This window comes from Typopeltis vanoorti, chromosome 3 (assembly GCF_054136105.1).
Source record: "Typopeltis vanoorti isolate ZY-2024b chromosome 3, IOZ_Tvanoo_1.0, whole genome shotgun sequence".
NCBI lineage: Eukaryota > Metazoa > Arthropoda > Arachnida > Uropygi > Thelyphonidae > Typopeltis > Typopeltis vanoorti.
In genome coordinates this window covers 56,508,850-56,526,927 of record NC_143551.1, presented here as the reverse complement: position 1 = coordinate 56,526,927, position 18,078 = coordinate 56,508,850, and the positions used below count along the sequence as shown (strand labels likewise).

The 18,078-nt window shown below is 35.9% G+C and overlaps 1 protein-coding gene across 4 annotated transcripts in view; it reads right to left on the bottom strand.

Annotated features, from left to right (window-relative positions):
* Positions 1-18,078, bottom strand: part of LOC150108169 (RB1-inducible coiled-coil protein 1-like) — a 611,254-nt gene that overhangs the window by 317,221 nt on the left and 275,955 nt on the right. For 3 of the 4 annotated variants that reach the window (XM_090390625.1, XM_090390624.1, XM_090390627.1), the window contains exon 14: positions 795-1,019. The exons of the other annotated variant lie outside the window; for it this stretch is intronic. In XM_090390625.1, the coding sequence (XP_090246751.1) occupies positions 795-1,019 (225 nt within the window). The remainder of the gene's footprint in view (positions 1-794; positions 1,020-18,078) is intronic. 4 annotated transcript variants of the gene reach the window in all.

Below are 18,078 nucleotides of genomic sequence, written 5' to 3'. Positions count from 1 at the left end.
TGTGTAGCATATATTTTGTATAAACAATTGCATATGAAAAATCTTTGCTCAAGATGCTTTCTGCACTTGCTCACAGCAGATTAAAAAGCACAATCATGAAAATCTCTGAGCAGTGCTTGGAGCATATTAACAATAATAAAATTGATTTTGTGCATCGATTTATTACTATGGATGAGACTTGGTTGTTCAGCACCAAAGAAGACAAAGTCGGTTCCATCAGCAGGAAAGGTCATGGCATCGATGTTTTGGGATGCTAAAGGCATTTTTGTTTATTAATAATCTTGAATAGGGTAAAACAATAACTGGAGAATATTATTCCAATCTTTTAACCAGACTAGACAAAAAAATTCGTGAGAAAAGACCTGGTTTGCAGAAGAAAACAATCATCTTTCATCAGGACAATGCACCTTCCCACAAAGGTGTTTTGCAATGGGAAAATTAAGGGATCTGCGCTATGAATTGTTGGAACATCCACCTTATTCCTCAGATTTGGCTCCCTCTGACTTCTCTCTCTTCCCAAAACTAAAACTCTGCTCCGCTGGTCAGCATTTTCTTTGAATCAAGAAGTGATTGCAACTGTAGAGGGATATTTTGCAAATCTTACTGAGAACCACTACATGGATGAGATAATGGTGTGGGAGCATAGCTGGAATAAATGTATTAGTCTTAAGGGATATTATGTTGAAAAATAAAAATAATTTTGAAATTATAAATTCGTTATTTCATTGTTAGGCCAAGAACTTTTCAGGCCACCCTCATATCTTAAAAAAAAATCCAAAATAAAAACCAATTACCTTATCGTTTTGCATCTTTTCCTTTATCCCAATAACAGAATCCTGCATGATCCGATTCACAAGCACCAATTCTTGTAACACCATCTCCCTTGTCTGCAAAACTTGATTCCTCAGATAGTCCAGATCAGTCTTCAGATGATCTTGCACCTCTTGGGCAAACCTCTGTAAAGCAGTCATTGTGGTCTGCACCTTCAGTACATTGGACCTGCTCATCTTAAGCTTGCCCTGAAAGCAGGGAATGCTTTAAGTGGCTAAAAACTAGTCTACCCATGAGCCGCAGGAAGGCATACACAGCTGGGCCAGAAGACACTGTTATTCATGCACACATGCTTATTCAGAGTAAGATGATTAAAAGCAGCATATAAGCAAGCAAAAGAAAAATTAAAGCAAGGAGAATATAAATTTTGGAAGTTCTATTAGCCTTTCAGATCAAAACAATATTTCACATTCTGAAATTGTTTTATTTCTGACATGCACAAAAAGATTGGTAGTGTAATTATGAGAACAGAACCTGGTAACGTTCATGGAAGTCGGTATAAATTACAACCAAATGCTAGTGTGTGGTCTAAACAGTCTAGGAATAAAGAGTGTAATCCTTCAAAAATACTGAACCTCAAATAAATCTAAACAATAGTGATAAGAATAATATATTAATTTATATATATTAATAAGAGATATATAAAGCTATTTTGCAATTTCTTTCTCTATTTACATGAGAAAGGAAATGTGAAAAGTTGATTGTGCCCTAGACTTGGTTATTTAATATGAAAGTCATATTAAATGAAGGGGGGGGGGGAGAATTCAAAGGAACAGAAAGAAGGGAAAAAAATAAAGAAAATACTGTCAATATGTAAGCCGTGCTAAGATAAGTGTTTCACATCATATACTAATCTGTATATCTGCAGTATGGGAGATTTGGTTAGGCTTACAAAATAAGAATGAGTGGATAATTCTCTAGGAAGGTCAGCATGGGTTTGTAAGAAGATTTTGCATTAGCAGTTTACTTCTTTTCTGACAGAAGTAGAACGGATAAGGCACAATTACATAAAAAGATATTTTTGACCTTTCCAAAGACAATACCATATTGCCTCATAGCAATATGGTGTTCAAGAATGGAAGATAAGGATGGATAACAGATTAATAAGCAAAATAGAGAATCAGCTGCGTGACAGATCTGAACAATTTTTGTAGGGAAAAGCAGTGTTCCTAAAGATGGGTAAAAAGTGTCATACCTATGTTCTGTTTTTCATTTGCAATTGTTACTTATTTATTGATAAAACATGCTGTTCATGGAGAAATATTCAGCTGGAGTGTAGAAATACAGAAATGTAATGCTCGATGAAACTTACGATTTGAAGGAATGATAATCGACAGAAACCTGAAGCTCGAGGGACACACTGCAAAATACCATATATTTATCATTGCTATGATGGGACACTGACAAGCAAAGACAAGAGTGTATGTGGTGTGTGTATTAGCCCATGATTGATTTACTGAGTATAAATTAATTTGATCACCTGGTTTCCATGATGATGAGGAAACACCAGAAGGAACGTTAATGAGGATAGCTGAACTTACAGAGCTTGATATATAGGCATAATAGGAGAGATAATAGTTATTAGAGTTTTGGGAAAAGTTACTAGATTAATACAGAAAAGTAGAACAAGAGGCACCTCTGGAAGTTATGATCAGTGCCCATTTATGACATTTCATTCACTGATATGATGGTTTTAGCAACATGATGCTGCTGAATCAACCATGCAATTTTCCTAAGTGTTTGTTTACAAAATGACAGTTGCTCTGTATTTTGGTGTTTTTCTGTGAATTCAAAACTGTTTATAACTATTATTTTAATGTTGTTAATAATGGCCGATAAAATTCAAAGTAAGGGTGCAGTTGTTTCCAAGGTAAAGAAAATGTATAAACATATTACATTAGATATACTAAGGTTAAAATTATGGCCCATCAGAAACTGAGATAGTTCACAAACTAAACTTAACTCATAATACTACTGTTACAGTTGTTACAAAGATAAAGTTCTTAGTGAATGTCATGTGTTACACTAGCTTGCCATATTTATGGATAACTGTAGAATAATCTTAATGTTGAAATCGAAAAACATTTAATGGTATAGATTGATGACCTAACTGGTGTATGTTCCCTTAAGCCGAGCTATTCAGAATAACTTCATCTGCAAAAATTTATTCTAAATTTTTTGTTTGAGCATCTGTAAATCATTTATGCACATATATGACTGCTTAAAAATGTTATTAAAGCATTATCTCTCAGAAGGCATTTCAGTGTCAGATTTGTGAAAAGAAGGTGCCCAGTTCAGATAAGTGTTTTGACTAATTAATTGTGAATATTGTGCATTTATGTGTAAGAGTTGCAGTAGAAGTTGTGCACTTGCAGTGTTTTTAGTGTGTGGGCTTGTTTAAGTTTGTTTATAAAATTATTAAACTTAGAGCAGAGTATAGTAACCAGCAAAAGAACGATGGCAGCGGCTTTGTCTTTACAAGAGCTAAATTTTTGATTTTAGTCATTTTGTGAAATGTGAGGTGTGCTACATGCATTCATTAGATTATGCTGATACATTATGGATTTTTTAGGAGGGTGTATGTGAAGTGTGATTTGAATGTGAACTTGGTCAGCAATGTATCAGTAACTGAAGGTAATAGTAGTGAGAATGCAACAAGAAGAATGAGTGCTCATCTGATAGTAAAGAGGGATACTGTAAAAGGGCAGCAAATGAGTAGTAAGAAAGTTTTGAAAAAGCAAATGAGAGATCTGCTGAATGAAACAATTGATGGTAGTGAATAATGAAAGCGATATAAATGTAGTGAAAGTCAGGAGTAGCATATGTAGTGCAGATGTGGTAAATGACACAGCAGGGTGTAGTAAGATAGAGAAAGATGTGAAAAATGGTGGAATTGTAGAAAAACAAATAAGGAATGGTAAAGAAGATAGCACGAAAGATATGAACACAAGTGAGGATGTTAGAAAAGAATTTGTAATGTTAAGGAATGAATTAAGGCAGGTGTGGAAAGAGTAGGACAAATCAAGGAAAGTGGCTGATGAGTCAGAGATGAATGATTGCAGCAAAACAGTGGAAAGTAGTGTAGTTCTGTATGGGAATTCTATAATGAAAGATGTGAAAACGGAACAGGTGTCTAAAGTATGTCTGAGCGGAGCAATAGGAAAAGTGACAGAGGCTGTAAAGCAAAGAGGAAATGCTAAGAAGCTGCCTGTGCTAGTTAGAACAAATGACTTGAGAGGAAGAGTGAATGGGAGTAGTGCTTGATATGAGTGTTGCTAGAGGCAGTGAAGCAAAAGAGTTTGGGTGGTAGAATTGTGTGTTACCAAGGTATGATAGTGGAGAGTTGAGGAGAAGAGTGATGATCACGAATAGCATGATAGCTAGAATGTACAGGAAGAGAAAACTTCAGTTTGTTGACGTATGGGATAAATTTGAGGTAGGAGTCTGCAAATGAGTGAGAGCGGAAGTGAGAAGCTGTGTAGATTGTTGATGAGAGGAGGTAATCATGTAGAAAGTCAGAGAAATTGAAACTAGATGGGGGGGGGGGATGAGTGTAAGATACCAAAGTTGTGAGATAAGAGACAAAGGAAGACAAGAGAGAGATGCAGGGAAATTAAAGATACCAAGAAATTATATACTTGGTTTAATCCATCATCCAAGTGTAAGCAAACATAGTTTGTGCCTGAAGTATTTTCAGGACTGGGGAAACTCATATAAGGAAGCTAAAACTTCACATCACTTGCCTTAGTATGTATGTATGTATGTATGTATGTATGTAGCATGCAAAAAAGTATTAGAAATAAGGGCAGAATTTGTAGCCTTGATATGTTTTGTGGCCTTGACACCACTAATCGTTGGTGTCAGTGAGACGTGGTTAACAGAGGATGATGTGCTTACAGGAATAGAATGTGATAATGTGATGGCTATATCATTTTTCAAAAAGACAGAAAAGATAAAAGAGGAGGTGGGGAATTACTGATGATTTCAGAACAGTCAAGGAGGAACCTGAAGGAAGCAATAATGAAAGTGACTTTAAGGCCATTTGGTATGAAGTTGAGGTTAGCATAAATTTAGATATTTAGTGGGATGTTACTACAGTCCAGGGAATGTAGAGGGAGAAGATTCTGAAATGTTAAGACAGATGAGACTAGTGAACAACATGAGGGTTATGATAATGAGCAGAGGCAGACTGGATCTAAAAATATTGGTTGCCAGGAGACAAATCCCCCCCCCCCCATAACTATAAGGCTATCATTTAATTTTTAAAAGAAATAAATAAAATTTTCAAAAAATACATAAATGGAAAAAAAAGTATAAATGAAATTTTTGCGAAATAAATGTATATTTTTTTTTAGTAATTACAGCACACATATTACTGGCAGTATACAGTAGATACTAAATGTAAATACAGATTGTTATAATTGAATTTTTAAATTTTTTTTTTTCATTTTAAAATAATGGTGGATATTTTTAAATAGTTTGCTTGTACTGAACATTTTACACATTAACAGGTAGTTCAAAAACATATTTCATGCATTCCACTATATTAAAAGCAGTCGTTTGAATTCACTAGATGATTGTGCAAATCTGTCAATAATTGCTTCTGCATCCAATTCATCTAACAATTCCTTTTTAATGGATTACAAGTTCTCCTCAGACAGTGAATTTCTTAGCCTTGTCTTTATGATCTTTATCTTTCAAAATGACCTCTCACTTGAAGTCAAATGACTTGAGTAATTGATAGTGTGCGGTTGACTTTATGAAGTTCATAAAGGTTATCATGTGCCTTGTCATGAAGTCTGTTGGATGCCAGAATTTTTAGTACACGTGATGGGCAAGTGCTACAAATTTTACATTTGTTGCAACTGAAATCCATATTCTCACCATCATTAAGCAATAGCTTTAATACATCAAGGTTCGAAGCAAAAGAAAACAATTCCAATATTACTTGATCTTTGCTGATTTATGGAGACAGTTTAATAATACCTTCCAATGCTTCATCTTCAAGGCTCTTCTCTGCAATAGTTTTAAACTTTGCTGGGTCCAAGCAGGATAAATCTTTATACAACTTTTTGTGTTGTACAAAGCATAAATCTAGTGACTGGACAATGCAGTCCATTATTAGGTTAAACACATTTACTCAAAAATCAGCTAGAGAATCTGAGGAATTTCCTTAATAATCCATAAGCTCATCTACCATTCTTTTCTTCTTTCTCTGCCTCTTAACTGGCAATGCTGTTTCCAAAGAGTCAATTTCCAATGTTTAATTTTCATTCATATTCAACTGTGAAATCTTGTCATTACATTTATTTACAAATTCCAATGCCTTGCTGTGAACATTATCAAATGTTCCTGTCTGTTCCTTCAACTTTGTTGTAGCTGAATTTATTAAACTTTGCAATGTATGCAATAGCTCGATACAAAGTTGACTCTGGCCGCACGTCATGATCCCAGGCTGGGATTCCCAGCTAAGCTTCATTGCGCAGTTCGCAATATTAAAAAGATCCTATATAACATATGTGTCAGCCTCACATAACCTGAATCAGAATTATTTTTTCAGAGCTATTTATTATATTCTTAAATATATAGTCCTCGAAAAATTATTTTATTAATTTTTTTTAATTAAAACAGTAATACAACGTAAATTTTAGTTGCATACGGTAATAATATTGGAGCTTCTATTATATTTTCAAGCCACTAAATAGTCATTAACATTTTTAACATATTGTCTAATGTTTAAGGGGCCATCGGGGCTAGCTGACACCCTGGCCAGTCCGCCACTGATAATGAGTGACTTTAATTATGTAAGTATTGACTGAAAGCAGGAAATATCAGGTGTGAAAGGAGACCGAGCTTCTTGTGCGACTCAGAGACAATTACATGATGCAGCATTCGTTTGAGGCAACACACGGGACTCGGGTATTAGATTTAATAATAACATCTCATACAGTGTTGATAGAGGATGTCACCACAATGCCACCAGTTACAAGCTTCATGGAACAAGAGATATGTGTGGAATTACAAAGCAGGGATTATGATAAATTAAGAAACAGATTAGTGATGTGCAGTGGCTTGATCAATTGAAAGAGAGAGAAATCAGTAGTGCCAGGGATTTGGTCCGGAAAATATTACTTAGGACAATGTTTGATTGTATTCCTACAGTTTGAAGGACAAATAAAGTAAGAGTGAAATGGATGAATCGTGGAATTATGCAGGAACTTCTGAGATAGAGGTGTTATGGAGGAGATATAAAGAACGGGGTACCCATCAGCATCATAAGAAGTGTAAGGTGCAAATTGGCATTTGAAAGGAGATTGGCTGAAGTTGCAAAGCAAAGCCTTAGACAATTCTATAGTTATGTTGCTAGAGAAGAAAGGGTGAATATGGAGGGCTGACTTTAGTTGCTGCAGATGGAAGAGTCACATCTGCTGAAGATATGACAGAAAGTTTAATAAATATTTTGACTAAGAGTAGTGTTGAATAGCAATAAGGAGGAGGACAGACAACTGACAGTACAAGAAAGGGAAGTGTTCAGAATTTTAAGTAACCTTGATGTTAATAAGGCTGTGATAACACCATGTATATTAAAGGAATGTGCAAAAGAGTTGGCTGTGTTTGGTTTTCAAAAGAAGTCTGGCAACAGGAACAGTCCCAGAAGAGTGGAAAGAAGGAAAAATAGCGCCACTGCATAAGGGAGAATCCAAATCAGGTGTCAAACTATAGGCCGGTGTGTGCATATCAAGTGTAGTGGTGAAAAAGTTAGAGAGACTGGTTAGAGACAAAATACAAACATCGATTCATGAGAATGGAAAGCTTTCGAGAGAGAGTAGCAAGGATTTGTTAAGAGGTGGCCTGCTTTAGTGATTTATTTAAATTTTGCTGAAATATTTGATCAAGTACCACATGATAAACTATTGTTGACAAGGTGTTATTTAAGCCTTGTTTGGATTTCTGTGCACAGATCTGATCATCTGGATATAGCGGTGATAGGGAAATAATGGAGAGAGAGAGGCGCAGAGGCAGATAACCAAGACTGTCTCGAGACTGGAATATTGAGTATGAGGACAGATTGAGAGAATGTGGTCTTCAGAGCTTGGCAGATAGGGGGAGGGATGATATGATTGAGAGTATAAGCTGGTGAGAACCCACCAAATAGATAGGGAAATTACTGCATAGAGTTCATCCCTGGAGACTGTACAAGGATCATGTGAGTAAAGAGGTGAAAAAAGACATTGGTTGGTGGGTGGTTAACAAGTGGAATGTAGTGCTGGAATGGGTGGTGGATACTCCAACATTGAATGTGTTCAAAGCAAGATATGATAGTTACTGTGGTCTATGAGTATTCAACCTCCCTCGATGAGTCCTTGGACTCCATGAAAGCTTGGAAGTAGACTAATACTATTACATACATCTATAAATGAAAGGGGAGGGAAAAAAGCAGTGATTTGCTATGTGACGAAATTTGCTACATAACAGCAGTCTGGAACCGAATGTCATATACGTGTATATCTAAAACATGGAGATGACTGAATGTGTTATCAGTGTTGAGTGTGAATGAGTTTAAGGTACAATATGACAGATTTGTCAATAGTGAACAGGAATACTTGTGAGCAGCTCACTAACTCCATGGAAATCTGTGAATACATTCAACGAGAGAGCGAATGATTTTTTAAGCTAAAAACAAAACGAAGACTCTTCTGAGAAAAGTGAACTTTCTTGAATGTGCAGAAATAAACATTAATAATAATCTCCAGCATATTTAAAATAACTTCGTAATATCATTTCAAATTTAATGTTATTCAAATTATATTATCATCAGACCTCCAAAGAGTTCACAACATGTGGGAAGTCCCCAATGTCTGTCATAATGCATATCATCCAGATGTTGCCATCTATTGGTGAGAGTGATCATAAGGTCTTGACCTGGGAGGTGGCTAAAGGTGTGAAATTTGTGATTAAGACAGGGTATATGTGGAATTACCGTGCTGGCAAGTATGACAAGCTTAGGAGATTGCTTGGATCAGTGCCATGGCATGTACAACTGCAAGGGCTGGATGTCGATAGAGCATGGGAAGTGATCAAAGAGCATTTACAGGAGGTTGTGGCTGATTGTATACCTAAGGTCCAAATAGTGAAACAAGGAGGGGTTAAATGGATGAATAACACCATTAAGCTTGAGCTGCAAAAAAAGAAACAACTATGGAGGGAATTTAAAGAAAGGGGTGACCTGCAGGCACACGAACGGTATAAAGTACAGGCCAGAAGGGTAACGAGTGTGGTAAAAACAGCAAAAGCCGATTATGAAAGGAAACTAGCTATGCAAGCAAAAGAGAATCCCAAACAGTTTTTTCAATATGCTGCAAGCAAGAAAAAAACTGTACATGGCAAAATGATTTTAAGGAATGACGATGGTAAAGAGTTCACTGAACCAGTCGATATAATGGAGTTACTGAGCGCGCACTTTGCAAAAGTATATCATCCAGGTGGTGACGTTGAAAAAATGAAGGAACCATTAGTTTATATGGGAATTGTGATGAATGAAGTGGAGGTGAATAGTCTATTACAGAACCTTAATGTGAATACATCTGTGGGATTGGATGGTATACCGGCACAGGTCTTGCATGAAGCGGCTAATGAATTATCAGTGCCCTTGACCATTTGTTTAATCTGAGTCTCAGGTCTGGCTTAGTCCCGAAGGCGTGGAAAGAGGGGAAAATAGTTTCACTGCATAAAGGAGGATCCAAGACTATGGTTGCAAATTACCGACCGATCAGCATATCAGGAGTCATTGTCAAGGTCTTGGAGAAAGTAGTCAAGGGAAAAATACAGGAATGGATTGATGAAAATGAGATACTGTACAGAGGACAGCATGGCTTTGTGAAGGGTAGATCATGCCTCAGTAACTTGCTCAAGTTTTATAACAAGGTGACGGCTGAACTGGATAAGGGAAATGGGTTTACAGTGATACTGCTGGACCTGGCAAAGGCGTTTGACAGGATACCACATGAAATTCTAATCCGTAAACTACAACATATGGGAATGGATATAGGGTTGGTGAGATGGATAGCTGGGTGGTTGATGGAGAGATATCAAAGAGTAGTTTATTCAGGAGTAGAGTCCAAAAAACGGCCTGTGACTAGTGGTGTGACACAGGGTTCTGTTCTTGGACCACTGCTGTTTAATCTGTTCATTAACGATATAGGGAAGGATCTAAGTGGGACAGATCATTTGTTCGCTGATGATGCAAAGTTGGGTAGGGCGATAGTGAATGCAGAAGATGTCAAAGTCTTGCAAGATGACTTAGATAGATTGGAGTTCTGGACTAAGGAGAATGGACGTCAATTTAATGTGACAAAATGTAAGGTTATGCATTTCGGAGTGAAAACATTAACAGCAGTATACCACATTGGTGGAACTGTACTCCAAGAGATTGATGAGGCCAGGGACTTGGGAGTGTTGGTGGACAGGGAGATGAAGTTTAGGGGGCACATTGCGAAAGTAGCTAAATCAGCTCATCAACTCACTTGGTTGTTGAAAAATACCTTGACGAGCAGAGAAAAACAAGTTATTGTACCTCTGTACCGAGCCCTGATAAGACCTCATCTCGACTACTGTGCCCAGATTTGGTCACCTTGGTTCCTTCTTGATGGGGAGGAGGTTGAGAGGATCCAGAGGCGAGTGACTAAGATGATAGCAGGTCTATGGAATGAACCATATGAGAACAGGTTGACGATTTGTGGGTTGCAGAAACTAGTTGATAGGCGGAAAAGGGGAGATATGATTGAGACATTCAAATTGCTAAAAGGATTCTATAGGATTAATTCAGATGATATTTTTGAGATCAGGACTGGTGGTGGGAGAACTAGGGGACACCCATGGAAGCTGGGCAAGAGCGTGGTTAGCAGGGGTGTTAGAGCTGGGTTCTTTACTTTTAGAGGGGTAAATGAGTGGAATAAGCTGCCAGAGTCTGTTGTGGGTGCTATGACAGTGAGCGAGTTCAAGGCAAGGTATGATAGATACTGTGAGAATGTTGAACAGCTGTGTGAACATGATGTTTAGGGCCTCCCTCGATGAGTCTAAGGACTCCTGGAGTAGCCCGTGGTAATAATAATAATAATAATAAAATTGTTGTGTGTGTATGTGTGTTTCTAGAAATATCAAAGATAGGTACAAGGGTAAAGTATGTGTTAGTTTCAGGATATATAAGTAACTGATAATTAAGAAAAATTTTATATTTAGATGACATTTAAATTACTTGTTTAGTGAATTATATTTCAACTTTAATGAGACATGAATCATTTCTATATGACCAACATATTTAAAGAGTTAAACAGTAGGCATGAATACTGATAAATTTGTTACAGATAAATTATCATCATCATCAAATTCTTGACATATATCCTCAAGGGATGTACAGGATACAATAGCACTACATGAAAAATTACATCATTACTAACTTCCTATCCACAATTTTCCTCCAAATCAGTCTGTTACCAGTCAAGACTCCAACATTATCAGATCTTATGTTTCTATCTTCTAAGGCACTTTTTACCATATCAATCCACTTATATCTTGGTCTTCCTCTAGGTCTTTTTTCTGCCAACCTGGCAGAGAAAACACCAGTTTTGCTAATCTTTCCTCCCTCGTTATGTTTAAGTGACCATACCACCTGAGATTAGCTCTGCTAACGCATTCCCGGATGTTGACAATGTCAAATTTTTCATAATACCCTCGTTTTTAATATGAGGATATTATGAAAAATATATGCCATTGATGCCATATATTCATGCTCCTAATCTTTATCAGGACTCTTATATCTGCAGTCTCTAGTCTTTTGTCAAGTGTTTTACTTCGGACCATGCTCTCAGATCCAAAAGTTAAAACTGGGTTGAATACTGTCTTGCATACAGCGAATTTAATGTTTTGGCTAATTTCTTTCTTATTCCATATAAATTTATTCATTTGACTTCCTACCATATGAGTTTTGTTGATTCCATTGTCTATTTCTATATTTAATTTGCCATCTTCACTAAAAATGTGACTAAATAGCTGAAATGTTTTACTGGTTCTAGAGGTTCTCTATTCACAATGCAGTTGATATTTTCAATGTTTCTGCCTATTTTCAATATCTTTTTAATGCTGACCTTCATACCATATCTATTACAACAGTTATTCACTTTAGTCAGGAAATCTTGCAGACTTGTAGCAGATTTATCTAGAAGTATAACATCGTAAAGATAGAGCAAAGAGCTGAGATTAGCATCTCCAATTTTGATCAGGTTTAATACCACTTTCCTTCATAATGTGATCCATATAGATAATGAATAACAGAGGGAATAATGTACATCCTTGTCTCACACCAGATTTAACATTAAACCATCATCCTGTACTTCCTTCAATGCTAACTACTGACTTACAACTCAAATAAAGACTAGGTATTGCTTGATATAATGCCCCATTAAAGCCATATAACTGTAGTGTTTGAATAGCTTCTCTCTTTGGCCTCTTGTCATATGCCTTTTCCAGATCTACAAAACTTAAATACACTTCTTTGTTATATTCCCATGATTTCTCAACTATCTGTCGTAAAGTGAAAATCTGATCCTGACCAGCCTCTATTTCGCCTAAATCCAGCTTGTTCTCACCAGGCTTCTCTTCCAGAATCCTCAAACACTTCTCAAGTTTACTTACATATATCTTAGCAGAAACACTCAGTAGAGAAATATCTCTGTAATTCTCATATTCAGTTTTATTTCCCTTTTTATATATGGGTACTAAGAGAGCTCTACTCCAATCATCTGGAATTCGTCCACTGTTGAGACCTTCAGAACTATACGGTGCAGCCACTGTAAGACTTTACACCTCCACACTTGAGCATTTTTGGTCGAATATCATCTATTCCTGCTGCCTTTCCACATTTCAGGCTTTTGATAGCTTTTTCTACTTCAGATATGGATGGTAATTTTTTTTGCTGCATGCCTGGTCAGTGCTTTTTACCACTGTGCTGTCATCACTGCTTGTTTCATTTAGCAATTTTTCAAAGTAATTACTCCATACTTCAATGATATGTTTTTCTCCTGTTTTCATGTCACCTTTATCATCTCTAATTCCTTTTACAGCACTCTTTCCTTCAATTTCGGAGGTTCTTCAACAACCTCCAGAATATCTTGCCACCTTCTTCATATTTATTTTCTATGTTCTTACAAAAGTCCTCCCATGACTTATATTTAGCTAGTTTTACACAGTGTTTAGCTTTCTTCCATTTGTCTCTGTATTCTCTAAGAGCACAAGCTGACTTATTTGCCAGGAGCTTTTGATATGCTTTCTTCTTTTCCTTTACTGCCTCTTTAACTTCCTGTGTCCATCATGGAGTTCTAATTTTTCTATCCTTGCAAACAACTTCACCACATGCCTCTCTAGCTGAATCTCCAAGGTTTGGTTCCTGTTCTCAAACTCTTTCATTTTTCCTTCAATAATCTTTGTGTATTTTAGTCTACAGTTCACATCTGAGAGATGCTCAACTTTTATTCGCTTTAAAACTTTCTTACATGTCATTCTTTTCAATATGAAATTCAATTTTATCCTGCTCAAGACTAAATAGCGATCACTTCCAATTTCAAATCCTCTGTACACTCTGTGTCCTGCACAAGGAAGAAAATATCACTATCAACAAACATAGTCAATGAGACTTTTCTTATTCCTTGCTTCTTTCTTTTCTCCATGTGAATTTGTGTACATTTTTATCTTGGAATATGGTGTTAGTAATAACCAGTCCATGTCCTGAGCAGAAATCCAACAGGCATTTGTCATTATTATTAGCTTTCCTCTTTTCTTCAAATTTTCCTAATATATTTTTGTATGTCTGACAATCATTTCCTACTCTGCTATTTAGATCCCAACAAGGACCAACTTTTCCTTTTTCATTGTGCCAGTTGCTTTCTCTAAAGCCTCAAAAAATTCCTCCACTTCTACCGTAGTAGAACCTTCTGTGGGACCATAGGCACAAATAAGTCTCATTGTCCAGTTCCCCATTCTCATATTTGCCCACATCACTCTACTTGAGACTGCCTGCCATTCAAGAAGATTAGGCTCATATTTAGGGTTGAATTATATGGCTGATCCTTCTTTTCCTTGATTGTCATTGCCTGAATATAACATTTTGTATTTATTGCTCAGAAAGATCTCACCAGTTTTTGCCTTTTTTTTTTAATTCATTCACCCCTATTATGTCGATCTGGTACTTATGCAATTCCTCAGCTAGCTCCATTTCTTTACCATTCAGACTTCTTATGTTGATAGTACCGATCTTGAACTCTGGTGATGTTGAGTTGGGGTGGGTTTTTGGATTTGTACAGATAAACAAATATCCAATAATTTATAGTTGTGGTATATTGGTGGTGCAATAAATTACTATGGTGCAGAACAAATTACATGTTGTCCTGCAATCTCCAGAAGCGCATGTACACATTTATGATCTTTTTGATTTTTTAGGGTGGAGGAAGGGGATTTGTTGCAAAACAAAATAAATAAATATAAGTAACCAATAGTAGTGTTTATATAACTGGCTGGATGAATAAATGGCTACAGAGAAGGCAAATTCATCAAATTATAAAGGATGAGTGCAATTCATCTATGTGTGTGTAGCATGAATTACATATGCTGATTGAGAACATAACAGGCAAATGAATCTGTACAATTTGCTGTGCTTGTATTTTTTTATTTATTTAATTTTTTTTTATCTTCTTTTCTTTGAGGAATATAACTTTACAGTTTTATAGATAGGAATGAAACTGTATAGTGACAACATCCCCCCACCCCTCACACACACACACCACCAGCACCACAACACTGCAAAAAAAAAAAGTTTTACTATAGCATTATCTAGAGTATAACAGCCCATTTCAAAATAACAGATAAGGGGAAATTATTCTAAGAATTTTGGACAATTATTTCACTATCCCAAGAAAGAAAAGACTTTAATTTTTGGAGTTTTTATTATTATTATTTGACACCTCCACGGAGTCCAAGACTCATCAAGGGAGGGCACTTACTCTACAACTCTCAGTCTCCGCCACTCTACTTCATCCACATCATTAATACCAACACCACTAGTATTTTAACAATCACACAGTTTGCTTCCAAGAATTATAAGAAATGCCGTTTTATAATTCTTTTTTTTTTTCCAAATCGCCTGTGATAAAAAAGTGGAATAAGAAAATGCAGAGCTTTATGCTAAATCTGCATTTCTAAACCTGTTGGCAGGCCAATAACTTTGATATACCTGAAATGTCATATTACAGAAGTTTTGAATTCTTTTTTTCTTTGTTTCGTAAATATAATCAGAGAAAGCATGTGCTTATTTTATAAAAGTAACAATGAATATGGAAAGAGTGTGTGTGTTTTTTTGTTTTCAATGATGGAAGATAAGAATAGAAATTGAAATTCTACCTCTTAGTTTAGCATCTACATTCACCACAGTATGTAACATTTTTGATAAAATTTTAAAAAAACAAAACAATGATATGATATGAGAAAATTTCAGAAATGACAACAGAATACTAAAAGAGCAAACAGATAAGCCAATTTTTTTGGGGGAGAGAAAAACTTGTGTGAAATTTATCCAATTTAAGATAAATAAAATAATATATATAGACACACACATTGAATATATACCACTTAGCAAACAGAAATCACTGGAACTTTAGATTCTCAGAATATGAACTGATAATAGATTGAACGTACTGCGAGAAATCACACAAACGAATAATCTTCATAGCATCACCCACTAATGGAAAAATATCAAAGACAACAAATCAATGTTGTGGGGTACAGTGCAAACACTTATTTCTTTCTTTCTTCTTTTTTTTTTTTCCTGGAGAGAGGAGAATTGTGATGAGAATACAGAAATCAAATTGACTATATACTTGGACGAAGAAGATGGAGAAGTGCAATTCAGTCTATCAAGTCTTTTCCAGGTGCAGACTGTGGAACAGACCATGAGTTATTAGTGGCTATGATACATGTGAAATTACGGAAACTGAAAACAACACAAATGTCGAATCAGATATGATCTTGGAAACATACCAGCTGAATACAATATTAGTATACAGAACAGATTCAACACACACTCAATTTGTGTGAAAGAGAACCAGATGAACTATGGGAAGAGATTAAAGATATAATTAAACAGAAGCAAAGAAGAATATTCCAACAGTTTGTAAGAAGAAGTTTAAATGGCTTTCAGAAGATGCCATCAAAACTGCTCATGAAAGGAGGAAAATGAAGGCCACAGGAAATTTGCAGGAAGTATGGTATTTGAATGCAGAGTTTCAACGACAACCCAGAGGAGACAAGGAAAAATACTTTAACCAGGAATGCCAACAAATAGAAGACCAAAACAACAAAGGAAAAACAACAAATCTTTTCTAGGTTATAGGGAATAGTAATGACATTACTGTAATCTTTGAGATGGATGTAAGGAGGAACAAAAAATTTGAAGATCATTTTGGCATTGTAATCATTCCAGAGGACAGCTTAACGAATAAAGATGAGTTCTGCTGTGAGAGAAACTTAGGTGGAACAGTGATTGAAGGCTCTAGTGACAAGGGTTTTGATTACCCCATACTGTTGAGAAGGTAGAAAGGTAGGAAAGTTTATGTATGTATCTACCTTTGTGGATAGCATCATGTTGGAGGCTTAATGGATTTTTGTGGATAGGTTTTCTGTAAACTGAGAAAGAAAGGATACCATTGGGTAGATGTAATTAGAGTATCTAAAAAAGGGAAGATTTTATTTTCTTTTTCAATAGTGAAATGGATTCTGGTGCTGAAAGAAAGAGTAATGTGTGTGATCCATGTTGCCAAATAGAAAACACACCATCAATATATCTTAACCAAATAGAAGGTTTGAGATTGGCAGTATCAAGAGTATGTTTTTCAAAATGTTCAATATAGAAATTAGCTCGGGGAACCATGGAAGTAACTTCTTCCATGGTTCCCCCAGTGAATTGTTTAAATAAGGTGCCTTCCAAGAGAAGTAACCAGTATGGACAGCAAAGCTAAAAAGATCAATAATGTTGAAGAGGGAAGCATTTTTCAGTAAATTTAGTGTGTCAGAAAGGGAAATATTTGTGAATAAGGAAATGCTATCAAAGCTCACCATGATATCATTATTGTTTAAAACTAAATTCTAGATTAAGGATTTGAAATGTGAGGAATTTTTTAATATAAGAAGTGTGGTCAGCATTGGAAATTAAAATTTTTGCTAACTGTTTGACTAATTTTGAGGGAGAGTCAGTAGTGTCTCCTATGGGATGGAGAGGGTAATTGAGTTAGTGAATTTTTGGCTATCTGGTGGGGGGAGGCTTAAAAGGTTTGAGTTTTTTTAACTTCAAGGCCAAGATGATATGACATTTCTTCAGAAGACTTTTTAACTTTTTTTTTCCCTGAGACTTGGTAGGATCATAATCTAGCAGTTTATAAGTGGCATGGTCTCCAAGCAGAACATTGATTATAATCACTGGATCTAAGGACAACAGCAGCATCACCTTTGTCAGATCTAGTAATAATTATGTTGTTTTTGTGGAGTTGACATTGCATGTCAAGCTGGCGATTGGAGAGATTTCTTTTTGATGGTGACATTTGTAATAAGATGTTAGCTACATTGAGATTGCTGTTGTTGGCAACATTAGAAGGTAAGTTGCACATACCATGCTCTATATGCAACATGACTTCTAAATTAGGAACTTGCAGAAGCACTACTATAAATTTGTGACCAAAGCTAAGTACATTCTTGGCTATTTCATTAAGTCTTTTTGATGATAGGGTAATGTCAACTTGTAGTGCCTGATTTTGCAGCTAAGAAGAACTAAAAATATTATTAAATTTTTTAATATGTTCAGAATACTCCAGGTATGAGAACTGAGGAGAGTTCAACTCGAACATAGCTAATAGCTGTATTAAAAGTAGATAATTTAGCATGAGTGGTTCACGAAGCAAAGTCAAAGCTGCCATGTCTGTAGATGCAGAGAGCTTTAGGAGAGTGAAATTTTGCTTTAAACTTAACACAGGTAGGTATAATTCCATTGTCCCCACATCTTTTTTAAGGAAAGCCAGCCGATGTTCCTGGGATAAACATGGCTTCCACTTACTGTACTGTTTAGCTTCGCATGCTATATCATCTCCATGCAGAATGAGTACACATTCCACTGCCATCAATGCATAGAAAATTCTGTGGTCATGTTACCTG